General features: G+C 47.5%; 1 protein-coding gene across 5 annotated transcripts in view; it reads right to left on the reverse strand.

The window, feature by feature from the left end:
* Window positions 1-17,097, reverse strand: part of SON (SON DNA and RNA binding protein) — a 36,910-nt gene that overhangs the window by 14,241 nt on the left and 5,572 nt on the right. For 4 of the 5 annotated variants that reach the window (XM_041402148.1, XM_041402147.1, XM_041402146.1 and 1 more), the window contains exons 3-7: window positions 13,880-15,886; window positions 6,476-13,807; window positions 5,044-5,204; window positions 3,399-3,539; window positions 1,978-2,169 (exon numbers count right to left, since the gene is read on the reverse strand). In XM_041402148.1, the coding sequence (XP_041258082.1) occupies window positions 1,978-2,169; window positions 3,399-3,539; window positions 5,044-5,204; window positions 6,476-13,807; window positions 13,880-15,886 (9,833 nt within the window). Of the gene's footprint in view, window positions 1-1,977; window positions 2,170-3,398; window positions 3,540-5,043; window positions 5,205-6,475; window positions 13,853-13,879; window positions 15,887-17,097 lie in introns of those variants that run through there. The other variant, XM_041402150.1, reaches the window with a different exon arrangement.

The following is a 17,097-nucleotide window of genomic DNA, read 5'->3' on the forward strand; positions in this document are numbered from 1 at the left end:
GTGTTATGTCAAGACACTCGATGGCAGCTTTGGATCTTGGAAAAAAAAAACCATCTCTGCTTGAGGTATAAGATAGTTGTTGTTATTCCTAAGTCAAGGCAAACAGGTGGAAGTGAGGTGCTGCTCTCTCCCAGAGCTCTCCTGGCTGATCCCCTTTCTCAGACTTGCCCCCACAAATCATAAACACTGAAGCAAATCCAAAGCAGGTGTTTCACACACTCTGGAGGTCCATGAATGCTTTTACTGCATCCTTAGATCCCAGCACTCAGCACAAGCCACCTGGGCTAACCCAGCCCTGGCACTCTACACTTTCACACCTTCCTCAGAGGCTTCTGCCTGCTACAGACATGATGAGCCCTCAGATCACTCCAGACCTTCCCCTCCATCTCCTACTGCCACACACAACCACTTTAAAGCATCAGCTTTCATTAAAACAAGCTGTAATGTATTAGCAGGGTCATTTCAGACTAATCCCATAACTAATATGTGAATTAAAACACAGCAACAAAAGCAATTGTGTGGGGTTTCATGTCAAGACTTGCACCAGAACTGTCACAGTATTGCAAAATCAGCAACAACAAATGGAGGTCAATTCTAGGGGAAACTTCTTAAGTTCCAAGCACCCCCAGCTCTCTACTCCCCCAGCAAGGGAGCTGACCTGCTTCATGTTGCTCCAAGGGAGCCATTTCCACCACAGAGTCCTCCTGAACATGAAAGAATTAAGCAGAGAAGCACTGTGTTACCTGTCAGGCTCCCTGGAGGAACACACAGAAATTCTGTACCTGCACTTCCCAAACCCCAGGGGATGGAGGGAACAGCCTGCTGGGAGCTAACGCCCCTGAAATCACCCTTAACACAAACCAAGTTAAGGTAAAGGCAAATAAAAATATTTATTTACAAGATATAAAAACAGACAACATAGTTACAGGCATTTATAAAGGTACACACAACAGAAAGGAAAGGAAGTTATGTTAAATATATTTACTGCAATGAAACTGGGAATGACATTCTGCACAAACATTCAGGGTTTTACTGGAGCAGGAGAGCCCAAAGTGCAGCTCCCACCTGTGCTGAGGAACTGGGTGCCCAACCATCAAATTCTGAGGGATTCCATGAAAATGCTGGCTAAGTTATATCCTCTGTGCTTTTGGTGCTGTGGAAGAGCCAGAAGAAAATTCCTTCTGTGCCTCAGGGAGTGAACTGACCAGTATCAAAAGGTCTTGAGAAACAAAATGCACCAAGTGCTGAGATGGCTTTGTCAGAAATTGATGGGGAGGCTTTGGGGTTTGGCTTTGGAAGGTATGAGAACAAGGCTGCAGGGGCACTGAGGCAACACACACTTATAAATAGCAACATCTCTCTTAAATATTTAATTTACTTAATTACAACAGCCCCCAAAAATGTTCTTTAGAAGAAATTTCAAGGGGAAAACCACTTGCTTTGGTTTTCTTCGTTTATTACCCATACAATTAGATTCTCCCTTGGAAGGCCACGTGCAAAACAGCTATTGGAGAAAACATGACTGGAAAGCCAAAAAAATGAATACATCCAGAGGAAGTGACTTACAATCTTTAATGGATTACATTCCAGTGTGATGTTCTTGTTCTAAGACTGGTGGGATAATTTTAATTAGCGCTACATACATTATTGTGCAAATCTCAAGGTATTGTTAATTAACCTCTGCAGGAAACTGAACGAGGAAGTTTTTTCATCTTCCAGCTAAGCTACAGTTTAAATTCTGTTGAGACCAAGAAGCCACCAGCTGCCAGAAGCAGGATGGGTGCAGGCTGCTTCCACCACTGCCCAGATGAGCATCCCCATGTGCAGAGCTCAGCTCTCAGCTCAGCTCAGTGCAGTGTCAGGCACTACCTTTTTAAGTGCTTTTTTTTTTTTTTCCCCAGACTGTAATTTGGTACCAGACTGCCCAGATGATGCTTTTGGTTTTCTTACATGATATGCTCTCCTTGCCTTCCTTACCTCAATGGCTGGCTTGGGGAAAACATCGTCCTTGCCGTCGTCTTTGCCGTTTTTGTCCACGGGGACCCACTCTCCATACACACTGTCTGCCTCCTTCTTCCTATGCTGAGACCCAGAGGAAACAGGGAATTCCTTGGACAGGCTGACCTGGTTTTTTGGTTGGGGTGGTGGTGCTGGTTTTATGCTGGGAGTCTGAAAGAAATAAAATGAGAAAAAGTTAAGGCTTGGAAACACCCAAGAGTCATGAGGTGGTTTTGTTGCAAACACCTGGGATTTGGTTTTTACTTACTCTAAAAGAGTAATAAGCCTTTACAATTAATCATTTTGGCACAGCCCTAAAAACACACAAGTGACCCACAAATTGTGCTATCACAAAAGATGAAAAACCCCTAAAAACAAGTTCAGCAACCCAAAATCCCTGCCCCATCTCTCCACCTGACCCCATTCCCATCGAGAACAACCTCCACCTGCGACACAGGGATTTTGTATGGAAAGCTCCAAGGTGAAAATCCTGGGCAGCAAAACATTGCCTGTGATCAAAAGCTGCCCATGAGTGGAGGGAAAACAGCTCTCAGCATTTGGGTTTCTATTCTGGCCTATTTTCAGCAGCAGCCTGAGTCTCTGAGCAGATGATGTCTATGGCCTTGTTTTGCTTGGTGTTGTTAATGTATTAAAAACCTGCAGAAATTCCTGCCAGGTTTCCCTTCCAAGAGGCAAACACAGCTGGCAGCACTGGATAATACTGAATAAACTCCTGGGAATATGGATGGGAATGGTTTTAGGAGAGACAAAGAACAAAAGTGAAAGGGTCAAAACCAAGAACAAGAGGCAGAGCAGCCCATAACTGGAGCATTCATTCCTCCTGGGAGCCTGGAAGAATTCCAAAGTTTCTTGAGCTTCCTTGTAGCCTTTTCTAACAATATAATAAATCTAAATCCATTTCTACCTTACACCTTCATCTAAATGTTCTTATTTTGTGTACAAGCTCTACCTATTTATACACAAAACCAGGAATGTTATTTCTGTTTTTGCTGAGCATATTAAAGCTTTTTTAGTGCTTTATATCCTGCAAAATCAGAACAGACTTTCAACCCCCCACCCCAAATAAAACTGAAAAAAACACACCCACCACCCCAAGAAACCCCACACCTCAACAAAATTTAAACAAATTCTAATCCATGCTTCAAAGCATTTGATTTCCAGATTCATTTGAAGAAATGCTCAATATTTTACCAGTTACCAATTGGTAATATTGGATTATCAAATTAATCTTGATGGAATTGGGAGTTTTCCTTTAAACTGAATAAAAAATACTCCCAGTTTCACCAAGATTATCAAGCCATGGTAAATTTCTATGGAGTTACTTGCATTATTTAAAAATAACCAGGATGTAAAGCTTTGAAAATATAAGTAGCACTCACACTTAAATTGAAGAAAATAGGTTTGGGTTCACTCAGCTTGAAAGGATGGTTATAGAAAGGACGTTCTTCCTCCTCTTCATCAGAAACGTGAGGCTTGTTCACTATCACATCATCAGTGCTCTGAGCAATCTTCTTGCATTTCTGAAAAACAAACCAGAGGGAAATGTCAGCTCTGAGTAAACCTGAACCTTCAAACCAAACTCACAAAGCACATTTCTATCAAAAAAGTGGTTTTCTTTACTAAACCAGGAAGGAAAAATCTTTTACCAACAGCACCAATAGAGGCACTTTGGATATTCTACACAAATTATCCAACACCACCATGGCTTTGCCAGGCACTCCTTGGTTACTGACTCAGCTCTCTGGCAAGAGCAGGGACCCTATCAGAAGTGATGGCTCCAAGACAGCTCAGATTTTCTGAGCTTTCTTTTATTATATGTATATATTTATAAAAGATTTCTTTTATTCTTCTGGAATACTGTGGTGCTGGCCAGCTATGCAAGCCACCCCCCTCTGATGTGCAACAGAACTAAAACACAGAGGTGTTATGGGGATGCCACAAACTGGGAGGAGACTCCAAATGGGGAAAAGAAAAGAGAGGAAGAAAAGGACCAAAGACAAAAAGACTTTCACAAGGGGCCAGAATTTTATGGCTAAAATGTCTTCACTGATTTCCTACCACCTGCACTGCTCTGTGGACAGTTCTGAGTCAAAAGAACAGAAACTTCACTCAACAGATCTCCAGAGTTGGAAAGGGAAGGGAGGTGCAGATTTGGGGCGTGCAGATCAGCACAAGCTATGCTGGATCTTGGTCAGGGGATGTGAAAAACCACCCAGGATGTCACCACAGGGCACCTGCACCAACTCAGCTCTTGCTCAGTACTTCTGCTCCCCCAGCCCAGGCACAACTGCAGATTTACCTCTCAGCACCTGGACATTGCTTCCTCTCAGATTATTTCTATGAGCACAAGTTCAGAACTGTCACACTCATGATGTAATAAAAAAAATAAAATTAAGGCACTTTTCTATTTCAGATTTTCTCTATGCTGAGGGAAGTCCAAGGCCAGGCTGGATGGGGCTTGGAGCAACCTGGGACAGAGGAAGGTGCTCCTGCCCATGGCAGGGGGTGGGACAGGCTGAGCTATGAAGTTCCTTCCAACTCAAGCCGCACAAGAACAAAAAATCAGCAGTGAAAGCTTTGGATCTCACTGACAGGACTGCAGGGACAACCACAATTTGTACAAAATTAGAGCAGAATCAAAACCAAAAATAAGAAAAAGCAAAATAATTTGATTTCATGCATTTCCACAGAATTAAAAAATACCAGCTTTGATGACTTAAAAAAAACTGTGGAGAGAGTAATAGCTCAAAAGGGTGCTCAGGCCTTGGCAGGGGCTGCCCAGGGAGGTCTGGAGGTGTCCAGGGAAGGCTTGGAGGTGGCACTGAGTGCTCTGGGCTGGGGACAAGGTGGCCATGGGGCACAGCTGGCACTCCATGGGCTGGGAGGGCTTTTCCAGCCTCAGGGATTTGGGGATTCTGAACACCAGGCAGCTCCCAGGTGACAGCAGCACGCAGTGACAACCTCCCACAGGTCACCAACCCCAGTGTGGCCATTTCCAGGCTGGCTGCTGCTGTCCCCCCTCACCTCAGTGAGCTCCTTCAGGGTGTCCCTCGAGGACTTCTGGTTGGCTTTGTCATCCTTCTTCTGGGACAGCAGAGGCATCAGGCTCGGGGGCAGGGGCACGCCAGACTTCGCACACATGGCGGCCGCGTTGGCCTTGGCGATCTCAAGTAGCTGGGCCTTGTCTAAAAAAATTTGGGTTTTTTTCACAGAGAAGTCATTATTTTTGTAGGTTCTTGTTTCAATAATAAAGAAATGTTTCTGGAAAGCTAAGATTTTACCTGCACTGTGCATTTTTTTATGTTCTGTGAAAATAACTGCAATTGGACTGAGCTGCTCTAGACTTTAAGCTGGGCTGTGCAGAAGGCAAGTGAAACTGCAAATGTAACCCAGCAGTCCCACAAAAGCCCCAACTACAACATCCTCCAACCACCCAAGTTCTGATGTCTCTTACTTCACTGATTCCTTCCTGTTTTAGCAATACTGAGTCCTTCCTACACAGCATAAACTCCAGAGTTTCCTCATTATCTACCTCTGGAAAGCTCTCAAACCACTGGAGGAAGTCTCATCTCCCCAGATGTAGCCCAAAAGCTATTTATAACCACCAAACAGAAAAACAAGATCTGAGTAAGTAAAACATGCTCTTGCTTAAAATACAATTAGATGCAAAACTGTTAACAGAACAGCATTTTGCTTTAATAAGGAGAAAAAGGACAGCTCTAATAGAGAAATAGCAAAATAATTAAATTGAGCCTTCTGCCAGTTTGCAATTAACTCCCTATCTGGAAGGCTTCCATGGCAACTCTGAGGCAGGACTGGGAAGTTCAGAACCTCAAGTCCACCACAGGTGTCCTCACACACTACAAGAGCTGATCTCCCAGTTCAATCCTTCTTTCCCCTAATTAACTCATTACCCAAGAAACAACACAGCCTCTCTTCCTCCAAGTACAGAGAAAAGATGCAGCTCTTAAGATTTGATTTGATTTGATTTTCCGACCCGCTTGGTCTGGGAGTATTTTCAGAACCAAGTCTCTCTTTCCTTAAAGTTCTTACCATGGGAAAGAGGCAAGACAGAGTTCTGGGAACGGCTGACAACAGAGCTTGGGACTCTCCAACTTGCACCTGAATGACCTCTGCTCTCAGGAGTAGAAATTCAAAATTTTCTTACGCACAAGTAGTTGAAGTACTTGGCCTTTATTATTATTTAGAATGCTCCTTGAGACTGCAATATGCTACTTTTGTACAGAAGCTCTAGAGCCAAGGTAAAACTGACTCTAAAGAGGCTTCCACTCAGATGCTCAGCATTGATTCCTCTCCAACATAAAACTTCCTGTTGGAAGTCACAGAGTGACTTCTAAGAAATCCCTTATGAATGCCCCAGAGCTAAAATCAGACTGGGCAAATCCACCCGCTACCACCTCACCATGGAAGCAGAGAAAGCAAAGCACTGACTTACCCAGGTCTGTAAGACGTTTGGGTGACCTGCTGGAGAACTCCGAGGACCTGGAGCGGCGCCGGTCGGGGGATCTGCTGTAGCGCCTTCTCCCCGAGGAGCGCGAGCGCCGCAGCCGGATCGGGGACCTGCTGGAGCTCCGTCTCCTCCCCCTGGACCGCGAGCGCCTCTGCCGAAGAGGGGTCCGACTCCTGCTCCGCAATCGGAGCGATATCCTACGGTCTCTGGAGTCGGATCTTCTCCTTCTCCTGTCCGTAGACCTCGATCTGTTTCGCTGAGACCTCTTGCGCCTGTCTCTGGACAAGGAACGCCGCCTTCGTGACGCCGACCTCGACCTGCTTCTCCTCCTGTGCCTGGAACGCGACAAGGAGCTGGACCGAGATCTGGATGCTCTTCTCCGTGTGGCTGACCTGGAGCGATTCCGTCTGGAGCGCGAGTCCGTGTCGTATCTCTTGGACCTGCGCTGGGAGGACCTGGAGCGCCGGCTTCTGGACCTGCGCGATGACTCTTTGTCTGCCGCTTTCTCCACAGACTTGGACTGGCTCCTCTGGCGAGCAGCGGACCTGGAGCGTCTCCGCCGGGACCTGCGTGAGGACTCCTTCTCTGCTGTTTTCTCTACAGATGTTGACTGGCTCCTCTGGCGAGCCGTGGACCTGGAGCGTCTGCGTCTGTACCTTCGCACAGACTCTTTGTCTGCTGTTTTTTCCACAGATGTGGATCGACTCTTCTGGTGAGCAGGAGACTTTGAGTGTCTGCTTAGAGATCTCTGCGGAGACTCTCTGTCAGATGCTTTATCAACAGATTTGGATCTGGATTTTTCACGCTCGGAAGACTCAGAACGTCTGCTTTCAGGGACAAAGGAAGAGTCGTGCTCCTCTGACTGCTCAACAGGCACGGAATCCTGCTTTTCCTCATCTGCCAAAGAAGGTTCTGCATCCTCTCCCTCCTCTTCACCACTGGAAGATTCTGACTCGTGCTCATCTGATGATGTGGACTCTCTTTGTTCAGCTGTCACGGAGGGCTCTGCATCCTCTCCTTCTTCTTCAGCAGTGGTGGACCTCGATTCAGCCCCATCAGGGGATGCAGAACGTCTGTGTTCAGCTGTCAGAGGTTCCACATCCTCAGCTTCTTCACCAGCAGTAGACCTTGACTCTTGCTCGTCTGATGAGGTGGAATCTCTTTGTTCAGCTGCCGAGGAGGGTTCCACATCCTCTGCATCTTCACCAGCAGTAGATCTTGACTCCTGTTCATCTGAAGACGTGGAGTGTCTGCGCTCAGCTGTCAAGGAGAGCTCCTGGTCCTCTGCCTCCTCACCAACGGTTGACCTTGACTCGCGTCCATCAGGAGACACAGAGCGATGTTCAGCTGCCACATCCTCTGCTTCTTCATCAGCTGAAGACCTCGACTCATGGTCATCAGAAGATGTGGAGTGTCTACGTTCAGCTGTCAAGGAGGGCTCCCCATCTTCTACATCTTCCCCAGCAGCAGACCTCGACTCACGGTCATCAGAGGATACGGAGTCTCTTCTTTCAGCTGCCAAGGAGGTCTCTGCATCCTCTGCCTCTTCTCCAGTGGTTGACCTTGACTCGTGCTCATCAGAGGACTCAGAGCACCTACGTTCTGTTGTCAAAGGCTGCTCCAGATCCTCTGCTTCTTCACCAATGCTAGATCTTGACTCATGCTCATCAGGGGAAGTGGAACGCCTATCCAGATCATCCATTTCTTCATCTGCAATAGACTTCTGGTCATGGCCCTCAGGGGACAGGGATTGTCTATGTTCAGAAGTCACAGAGGACTCCAGACCCTCTTCTTCCACGGGAGACCTTGGCTCGTGACCTTCCTGATAGGAGGATGTGGAGTATCTACGCTCAGATCTCAAAGAGGGCTCCAGATCCCCCGTTTCTTCACCAGGGCCCACACTGCAGTTATCAGGAGACACTGAGCGCCCTTCAGGCATTAAAGAAGGCATTGCATGATCCACCTTTTCAACAGGGATGGAATTCAAGTCGCTGCCATCAGGGGACATGGAAGCTCTATCATTCGGTGTCAAAGGTTCCAGATTATCTACTTTTTCAACAGTGGTGAACCTCAACTCCTGCCCATCAGGAGATGCTCCATGTTCATTTTCAGGTGTTGGAGAATGGTCCCGCACATCTGTTTTCTGAACTGAGGTGAAACTCACCTCCTGGCTCTCGAAAAAGAGATGGTCACGTTCAGCTGTCAAAGTAGAATCCACACCCTCTGCTTCCTCAGCACGCACCGATCCTGACTCGTACTTTTCAGGTGACAGAGTATGTTCAGATGTCAGAGAAGGTTCCTTGGCTAGTACTCTTTCAGCAGGGCTGGTCTGCAGCTCCTGAACTTCAGGAGTCATGGGACATTCACCTTCAGACAAGGACAACTCCTGCCCCTCTGCTTTTCCAGCAACAGCAGGCTGCAACTCCTGGCTATCAGTGGATACTGAACTTTCACTTTCAGATGCTTGAGAATGCTCCTCCAATTCTTTTTCAACAGGACTGGATCTCAAATGATGCCTTTTGGGGGATGACTCATACTCGTTTTCAGACAGCAAAGAACACTCCTGCACCTCTGCTTTTTCAGCGTAAGAACAGAGCAGCTCCTGCCCCTTGGGAGATGCAGCGTATTGGTTGTCTGGGACCAGCACTGGCTCCTGCACTGCTGTGCTTTCAGTGGGGCCAGACTGCAGTACTTGGCCTTGATGGAAGATGGAACATTCACTGCCAGGTGTCAGAGAAGGTTCTTGCACCTCCTTCTCAGCAGGGCTGGCCGTCACCTCCTGGCCCTCAGAAGACTCACCATATTCACTTTCAGGCAGCAGAGAACTCTCCTGCACATCTGGTTTTCCAGCCAAGAAAGAGGGCAATCTGTCATCTTCAGAAGACACAGCACTGTCCGGAACCACAGCCTCCTCCTGCATCTCTGCCTTCTCGGGAGAGCTGGACCTCAACTCCTGGCCCACCCAGGACACGGCATGTTCATTTTCGGATACCAGAGCAGGCTGTTGTACCTGTGTCTCTTCAGCAGAGAGTGACTGTAGGTCCTGGCTGTCAGTGGACTCCAAATATCTTTCTTCAGGCATCTGATAAAGCTTCCGCAGCTCCGTTTTTTCAGCAGGGGTTGATGTCAACTCCGGGCCATCAAGCCCCATTGTGTACTCATTTTCAGACACTTGAGAAGGCTCCTCAGCTCTTTCAAAAGTGGTGGATGCCAACTCATGACCATCAGAGGCAACAGAACACCTGCTTTCCCGTTTCAGAAAGGGCTCCTGCACCTGTACTTCTTCACTGTAGGCAGATCTCAGCTTGTAGTCATCAGGGGACGCCAGGTGTTTCAGTTCGGATGAATTCAGCATTTCTGCTTTTTCTGCAGGGACGGGTTTCAGCTCATGACTGTCGGGCAACAGCAGAACCTCACCTTCCGATGCCACAGCAGTCACTGGGGACTGTAGTTTTTCAGGTGTGCCCACTGATTCACACCTGTCAGCAGACATGGAGAAGCCACTTTCCAATGAGAGAGAAGGCTTCTGGATCTCCACTTTTTCAACTGCAGCAGATGTCAATTTATAGCCTTCAGGTAAGATGGAACACCGGAGCTCAGATGCCACTGACAATTCTGCACTCTCTGTTTGCTCAAAGGAGTTGTACTTTGCTTTGTGGCCATCATGGCATATGGGAATCCCACTTTTAGACATCACCAAAGATCCTGCACCATCTATTTTTCCAGTTAGGTATCTTGATTCGTGCATTTCCAAAGATCTGGAGCAGTCAACCTCAAGCACCTGTGGAAGCGTTGGACCGTCTAAAGCTTTGTCAACAGATGATCTGGACTCGTGCACTTCAAAAGAAGACACCGAAATGATGTCAGCAGACACCTCAACAGAACCACACACAGATGTCAGGGAAACATCTGGAGTCTTGACTTTTTCAACAGATAAAAATCTTTGTTCATTTCCATGTGGTGACTTAAAGGACTCGCCTGCAGACAATGGATGCTCCTCCATTGGTGCAGCAAAGCTGGATCCTGATCCATGTCCATCAGGAGACACAAAGTGTCCACCATCAGAAGGCAGAGAAGGCTCCTGCATCTGGCCTGACTCACAGCCATCAGGGATCACAGGGCGGATCATTTCAGGTGGCAGAAAAGGCCTCTGAGCTTCCACTGCTCCAGGGCTGTCAGCCAGCTGGGAAGACTCATGTTCAGGTACTTGCAGAACCTGTGAAAACTCTGTGTGTTCACCAGGGATATGCCGTGATTCGTGACCATCAGACAAGTTGGAGAGCCCACCTTCGGACAGCAGAGAAGATGACTGAATTTGCATGTCTCTTTTAAGATCTGGAGGAAGCTCTGGACCTTCTACTTCTTTCAGAGGTGCAGCTCTGGACTCATCTTCACAGGATGCAGAGACATGAAATTCTGCTACTGAAGAAGTTTCTAGTTCTCCCCTTTTTTCAACAGATGAGGACTTGGATGCGGAGTATGGAAGTTCAGGTAGCAATGAAGACTCCAAAGCTGCTGCTTTTTCAGTTGATCCATTTTCAGATGTCACAGACAGCTCTGAATCCTGTGTTTTTTCCACAGATGTGGATCTCAGTTCCTGGTCATCTGGGGCTTTGGAGGTATCAAATTCAGATGTGGCAGAATGCTGCATATCTGCTGTTTTTTCAACAGATGAGGACCTTTCCTCAAGGCTTTCTGAAGTTTTGGATAATCCACTTCCAAATGATGGTGGCAGGACTGGGCCATTTACTCCTTCGTCAGACAAAGCCAATGATGTGGGACCATTAGAGGATTTACCTTCACTTTCAAAAGATTGAGGAACATCTTTATCAAGACCTTTGGCTGACTCCTGGAGTTCAGAAGACTCTACATGTTTGCTACTGGACTTTGCTGAGGATAACTTATCTTTTTTTTCTACAGATTTGGACCTTGACTTAACACTGTCAGAGGACTTGGAACGTTTCCGTTTGGATTTTTTTGAAGACTCCTTGCGCTTTTTTTCTACAGACCTAGACCTGGACTTGTAACGTTCAGAAGATTTTGAGCGTCGACGCTTGGATTTTCGTGAGGATTCCTTCTTTTTTTCCACTGATTTGGATCTAGACTTGTAACGGTCAGAGGACTTGGAGCGCTGACGTTTAGACTTCCGCGATGATTGCTTTCGATCCCTTTTTTCTACTGACCTGGATCGAGACTTGTAGCGATCTGAGGACTTTGAGCGCTGACGTTTGGACCTCCGTACAGAGGCCTTCCGACCTCTTTTCTCAACAGATCTCGACCTGGATTTTGAACGATCAGAGGAACCAGACCGATGTCTAAACCTCCAGGAGTATTCTTTGCCTCCTCCCTTTTCTGAAGACCTGGATCTAGATTTTGAACGGTCAGAGGACCTGGAATGTCTGCGGCGGGATCGCCAGGAGGACAACCTCTTTTCTGCTGACCGTGACTTAGACCTGTAGCGGTCGGATGACCTGGAACGTCTCCGCCCGGACCTTCGGGAGGACAGCCGCTTCTCCGCTGACCTGGACTTGGATCTGTAGCGGTCAGAAGACCTGGAACGTCTGCGCCCAGATCTTCGGGAGGACAATCGCTTCTCCGCTGACCTGGACTTGGATCTGTAGCGGTCAGAAGACCTGGAACGTCTGCGCCCGGACCTTCGGGAGGACAGCCGCTTCTCCACTGACCGCGACTTAGACCTGTAGCGGTCGGAAGACCTGGAACGTCTGCGCCCAGATCTTCGGGAGGACAATCGCTTCTCCGCTGACCTGGACTTGGATCTGTAGCGGTCAGATGATCTGGAGTGTCTGCGTCTGGACCTTCGGGAGGACAGCCGCTTCTCCACTGACCTGGATTTAGACCTGTAGTGGTCAGATGACCTGGAACGTCTCCGTCTGGACAATCTCTTTTCTGCTGATCTGGATTTAGACCTGTAACGGTCAGATGACCTAGAATGTCTGCGCCTGGACCGCCGGGAAGACATTCTTCTCTCCCTCTTCTCCAAAGATCGGGACCTAGATTTGGAATGCTTTTTTCTGGAAACTGAGTAATTTCTGCTCCTAGAACGTGCTCTTTTAGAGGTCAAACGCCGGGACGTTGAACGTGACCTTGATTTTTTCTTCCGCTTCCTAGACCTGGACTGAGACTTGGAACGGCTCCTTTTCTGTTTCTTTGAATCATGTTTTTTCTCACTGGTTCTATGACTACTTTTTTCAATAACATTCTCAAGCCTCATGAGAGTCTCCTTCATTCGTGCCGCCACATCAGGTTGCACATCAGATGTTTCAGAGTCTCTTTTCTCTGAGTCCTCTTCAGGAGTTGCTTCTTTGACATCCTCAGCCTCTGGAGTGTCTTCCAACTGGCCTTCCTCTATAAGTTCTGGACCTGCTTCTGCATCAGTCTCAGGTACTGGAGCTGCTTCCAAATCTTTTGTCTCTGCCTCCAACGCTACAGCTGCTTCTGCATCTTTCAGCTCTACATCAGTTTGAGGAGCTGTTTCTAAATCTTGTGTCTCTGCTACAGGAGTCTCTGCTGAAACTTTTTCCTCTGCTGCATGTGAAGAACTATAAACTGTTTCTGCTACTAAAGGCTCAGATGTTTGAGTCTGCTCCGCATCTTCCTTCTCAATCACCATATCCTCCACCTGCTGACTCTGTACTCCTTCTACATATTGTACCTCGGCTGTCACTTCATGTTCCAGTGTGGTTTCCAGGCCTTTCACATCCCCTGGTTTTGGAACTGCTTCAGAAGATTTTATTTCAGAAGCACCCAAGATTTCTGGAGCCTCTTCTGAACTCTTCCATTCTGCAGCAGGTTTTGCTTCTAGAACTACTTGAAGATCTTGTTGCTTTTCAGCATGCAAGTACTCTGGAACAGCTGCTGAAGCATCACCCATGGGTACCTCAAGCTCTTCACCTGTTTCAGAACCTTTCACCTCTACCATTGCAGACTCTTTCATGCTCTGCAAACAACTCACTCCTCCAGCTTCTGATGCTGGCTCCAGGTATTTTGCTTTCTCCATTTCTGAGAGCTCATTTCCTTGTGTGCTGGTCCTCCTTGCTGCAATTTCATGTTCTACAGCAGATCCCTGAGTTTGCGTATCTGCCAATGCTGTCAGTACTCCTGACGCCATACTGTTTTCTTCCACTCTGGGCAAAGACTCCAATACTGCTGCTGAATGACCTATTTGCTCCTGAATAGATTTTGAACTGGCTTCTGAAGTTTGCACAGTTTCCAGGACTGCTTCTCTGCTCCTTGCCTCTGTTTCTGGAACATGTTCCGAATCCTTTCTCTTCCTCAGCACCTCAGTTTGTAAGGGTCCTGTGTGTGTCATGATGGAACTCTCTGTCTGGCTTGCATGGAGAGGTTCTCTTTCTGCTGTGGCTTGTGGTCCTGTGTGTGTCATGATCTGAGACTGTGCCATGATGGAACTCTCTGTCTGGCTTGCATGGAGAGGTTCTCTTTCTGCTGTGGCTTGCCATGGCATCACCCCTGCTGATGCCTCAGCCTCTCTAACTGGTTCCACGCTTTCACATGCAACCACAGGTTGAGGAATTCTTTCTAAGGCAGGAAGTCCTGGACTTGCAACAGTCCCACAATGCATAGCTTCTTCTGAAGCTTTCATACCTTCTACATGTAAGGACATTGAAGTTGTTGTAAAAGTTTTTGCTTCCACTACAGCTGCTGGTCTCAGGACTCCTCCTGGACCTTGTGTGTTTTCCTTCTGCAAAGACAGGGAAGGTGCCAAACCTCTCACATGTGATTCACTCTCAGGTCTTGATTCTCTCAGCAATGAAGTACCTTCTGAATCCTTTGCTTGTGGACTTCTAAAACCCTCTGCCATCTGGACTTCTGGAGCTGTTTGGGGAATGAAGGTCTGTACAACCGCTGCAGGTTCTGAAGTTGCTCCTAATCCTTTTGCCTCTGCAACCACGTTCATACCTGTCAATCCTGCTGGGAGTGCAGATCCCCGGGCTCTGTCCACACTCCTTGTATCTGCCAAGACTCCATGTTGTAGGAACATTCCTGATGTACCCAGTGCTGTTGCAGAACCAGTGGTACCTTCCACACTTTTGCCTTGCAGACTTTCATGAGCTGCTCTGACATCTTTTGCTACAACACCCACAGGTTCCATAGTTGTTTCTAAAACTTTCACACTTCCCATAGCTGGTTCTGTATCCTTCATTTTTGCAACGGCTCCTGGTCCTGGAGGTGTTTTGGCACTTATTTCCACGTGGGTCACAGGGGCGGCTGCAGATATTGTCATAGGATGTTGCAAAGGTACACCTGCTTTCAGAACACTGGAAGCGTCCAGAGGGCTGCCCTGCGTCATGCTCAAACTCCCAGATATAACTGTGGGCTGCAGGGAGGGCTCCAAAGTTCTGCTCACAGCCCCCACTTCCGAAGGTCTCTCCACACTTCTCACATTTCCCATGTGCAGAGATTTTTCAGTTGTTTCTGGAATTTTCACTTCTTGGCCAGCCACAGACACGTGAGCTACACTCGCAGCACTTGGATGTGCCCAATTTGCAGGTGCAGGAGTTGCTGTCACACCACTTGCCAAGGACACGGATTCTGAAGCTGTTTCCAGCCCCTGTGCTGCCCTTTGAGACACAGACTGATGAGACGCTTCCGAGTAAGTCAACACCTCCATGGTCTCAGGCTCCAGAGCTGCGTCCGAAGCTTTTACTTCCCCAATGTCTTGAGATTTCAGAGTGACTTCTGCACCTCCTAGTGCTTCTACTGAATCTTTCTGAATCTCAGATTTACTGACAATTCCAGATGGGATGCTGGACCAAGTATTATTTCCAGTATCAACAACACTGGCATTAATAGCTACAGGATAAATATTTTCATGGGACTGCTGAATTTGTTCTTCGCTAGTGCAAATTCTAGTTTGAGCTATACTAGTATTTTCTGGGATATTAGACTGGATGCTTTCTAAATTAAATGGAGGATTTGCTGCACACAAAGTCCCCTCCCCACTTCCAAGATTTTCTGCAGATTGCTGAGAATCAGTCACTGAATGAGAAACAAGTCCTAAAGCTTGATTATCAAGCCCCTCAGCTGGTTTGGAGCACAGTTCTGGCTGCACGTGGCCAGCCAGGTTTGCATCTGCAAACACTCCATGCTGTACATTCAGTTGGGAGCTGGACTGCTCTGGCACCAAGTGAGGGGCCGGCTGCACACCTGCAGGCTCTCCGGGACGTGCACTCAACTTGGATTCCTTTGGTTGCTTTTTATGCTTTTTCTCTTTCTTCCTTTTCTTCTTCTTTTTCTTCTTCTTCTTACTTTTGTGCTTCTTGTTTTTCTTTGCTTTTTTCCTAGGAATTTCATCTTCACCAGTAGAGCTCCTTTTTGTAGACTGAGCACTATTTTTCACAGTATTTTTGTCTACATCTAGAAAAAATGACATTTACCCTGTAAACATTTGTAACACTGCATATATAAAATACTTTCAGAGTAGGTGTGAAGTACATGGACAGAGGTACAAAACAAATAAACTTGCAAATCATGCCCAGTTACTAAACTACCACGCACAAACAGCACACAATCCCCCTCCAGCTCTCTTTCCTTCCTCTCAGAGTTACTTTAAGTAATAAAACACTTATTTTAAAAAATTACCCAACTCTTGTTAGTCAGGACAGAGGCCCAGCGGGAACACAGCTCTTTCCAAGTAGTATCACAGTCATGGAATGCTTTGGGTTGGGAAGGACTTCAAACTCATCTTGTTCCACTCCCTGCCATGGGGAGGGACAGCTTCCACTGTGCCAGGCTGCTCCAGCCCCAGTGTCCAGCCTGGCCTTGGGCACTGCCAGGGATCCAAGGCAGCCCCAGCTGCTCTGTGCTCCCTGTGCCAGGGCCTCACCGCTCTCACAGGGAAGAATCTTCTCCTAATGCATGATCTAACCCTGCCCTCTGGCAGTGAAAAGCCAATCCCTTGAAGAAGGGAAGAGAGGATGATTCTGGGAGCTACCACCCTGTCACAGCCTCACCACCATGCTGGGAAGATCATGGAAGAGATCGTCCTAGAAGCTAAGGAACATGGAGGACAGGGATGTGGTCTGAAACAACCAGTATGGCCTCACAACGGGAAAAACCTGTCTGACCTTCTGTGGTGGACTGGCTACACCAGTGGGCAAGGGCAGAGCTACAGATAGTATTTATGTGGACTTCTCTAAAGTATTTCACCCAGTGCCCCCACAGCATTCTTCTTTCCAAACTGGAATGAAGAATTTGACAGGTGCACTGTCAGGTACAGTAGCAGTTGTTTGGATGGTCACATCCAGAGGACACTGGTCAAAAGCTCAGAGCCCTGATGGACATCAGTGACCAGCGGTGTCCCTCAGGAGTACGTATTGAGACCAGTGTTACTTAATAGCTTCATTAATGACTCAGTGTTACTTAATATCTTCATTAATGACAGAAGGATCAAGTGCACCCTCAGCAGGTTTGCAGGTGACACAAAGCTGCGGGTGCCAGTGACACCTCTAAAGGACGGGGCCACCCAGAAGGATCTGGACAAACTCAAGAAATGCCCCATGGGAATCTGCTGGGGTTTAACAAGGCCAGGGGCTGCACTTGAGTTGGGACAACCCCGGCATCAATCC

This window comes from Onychostruthus taczanowskii, unplaced genomic scaffold, assembly GCF_017590055.1.
Source record: "Onychostruthus taczanowskii isolate IOZ18803 unplaced genomic scaffold, ASM1759005v1 scaffold194, whole genome shotgun sequence".
Classification (NCBI taxonomy): domain Eukaryota; kingdom Metazoa; phylum Chordata; class Aves; order Passeriformes; family Passeridae; genus Onychostruthus; species Onychostruthus taczanowskii.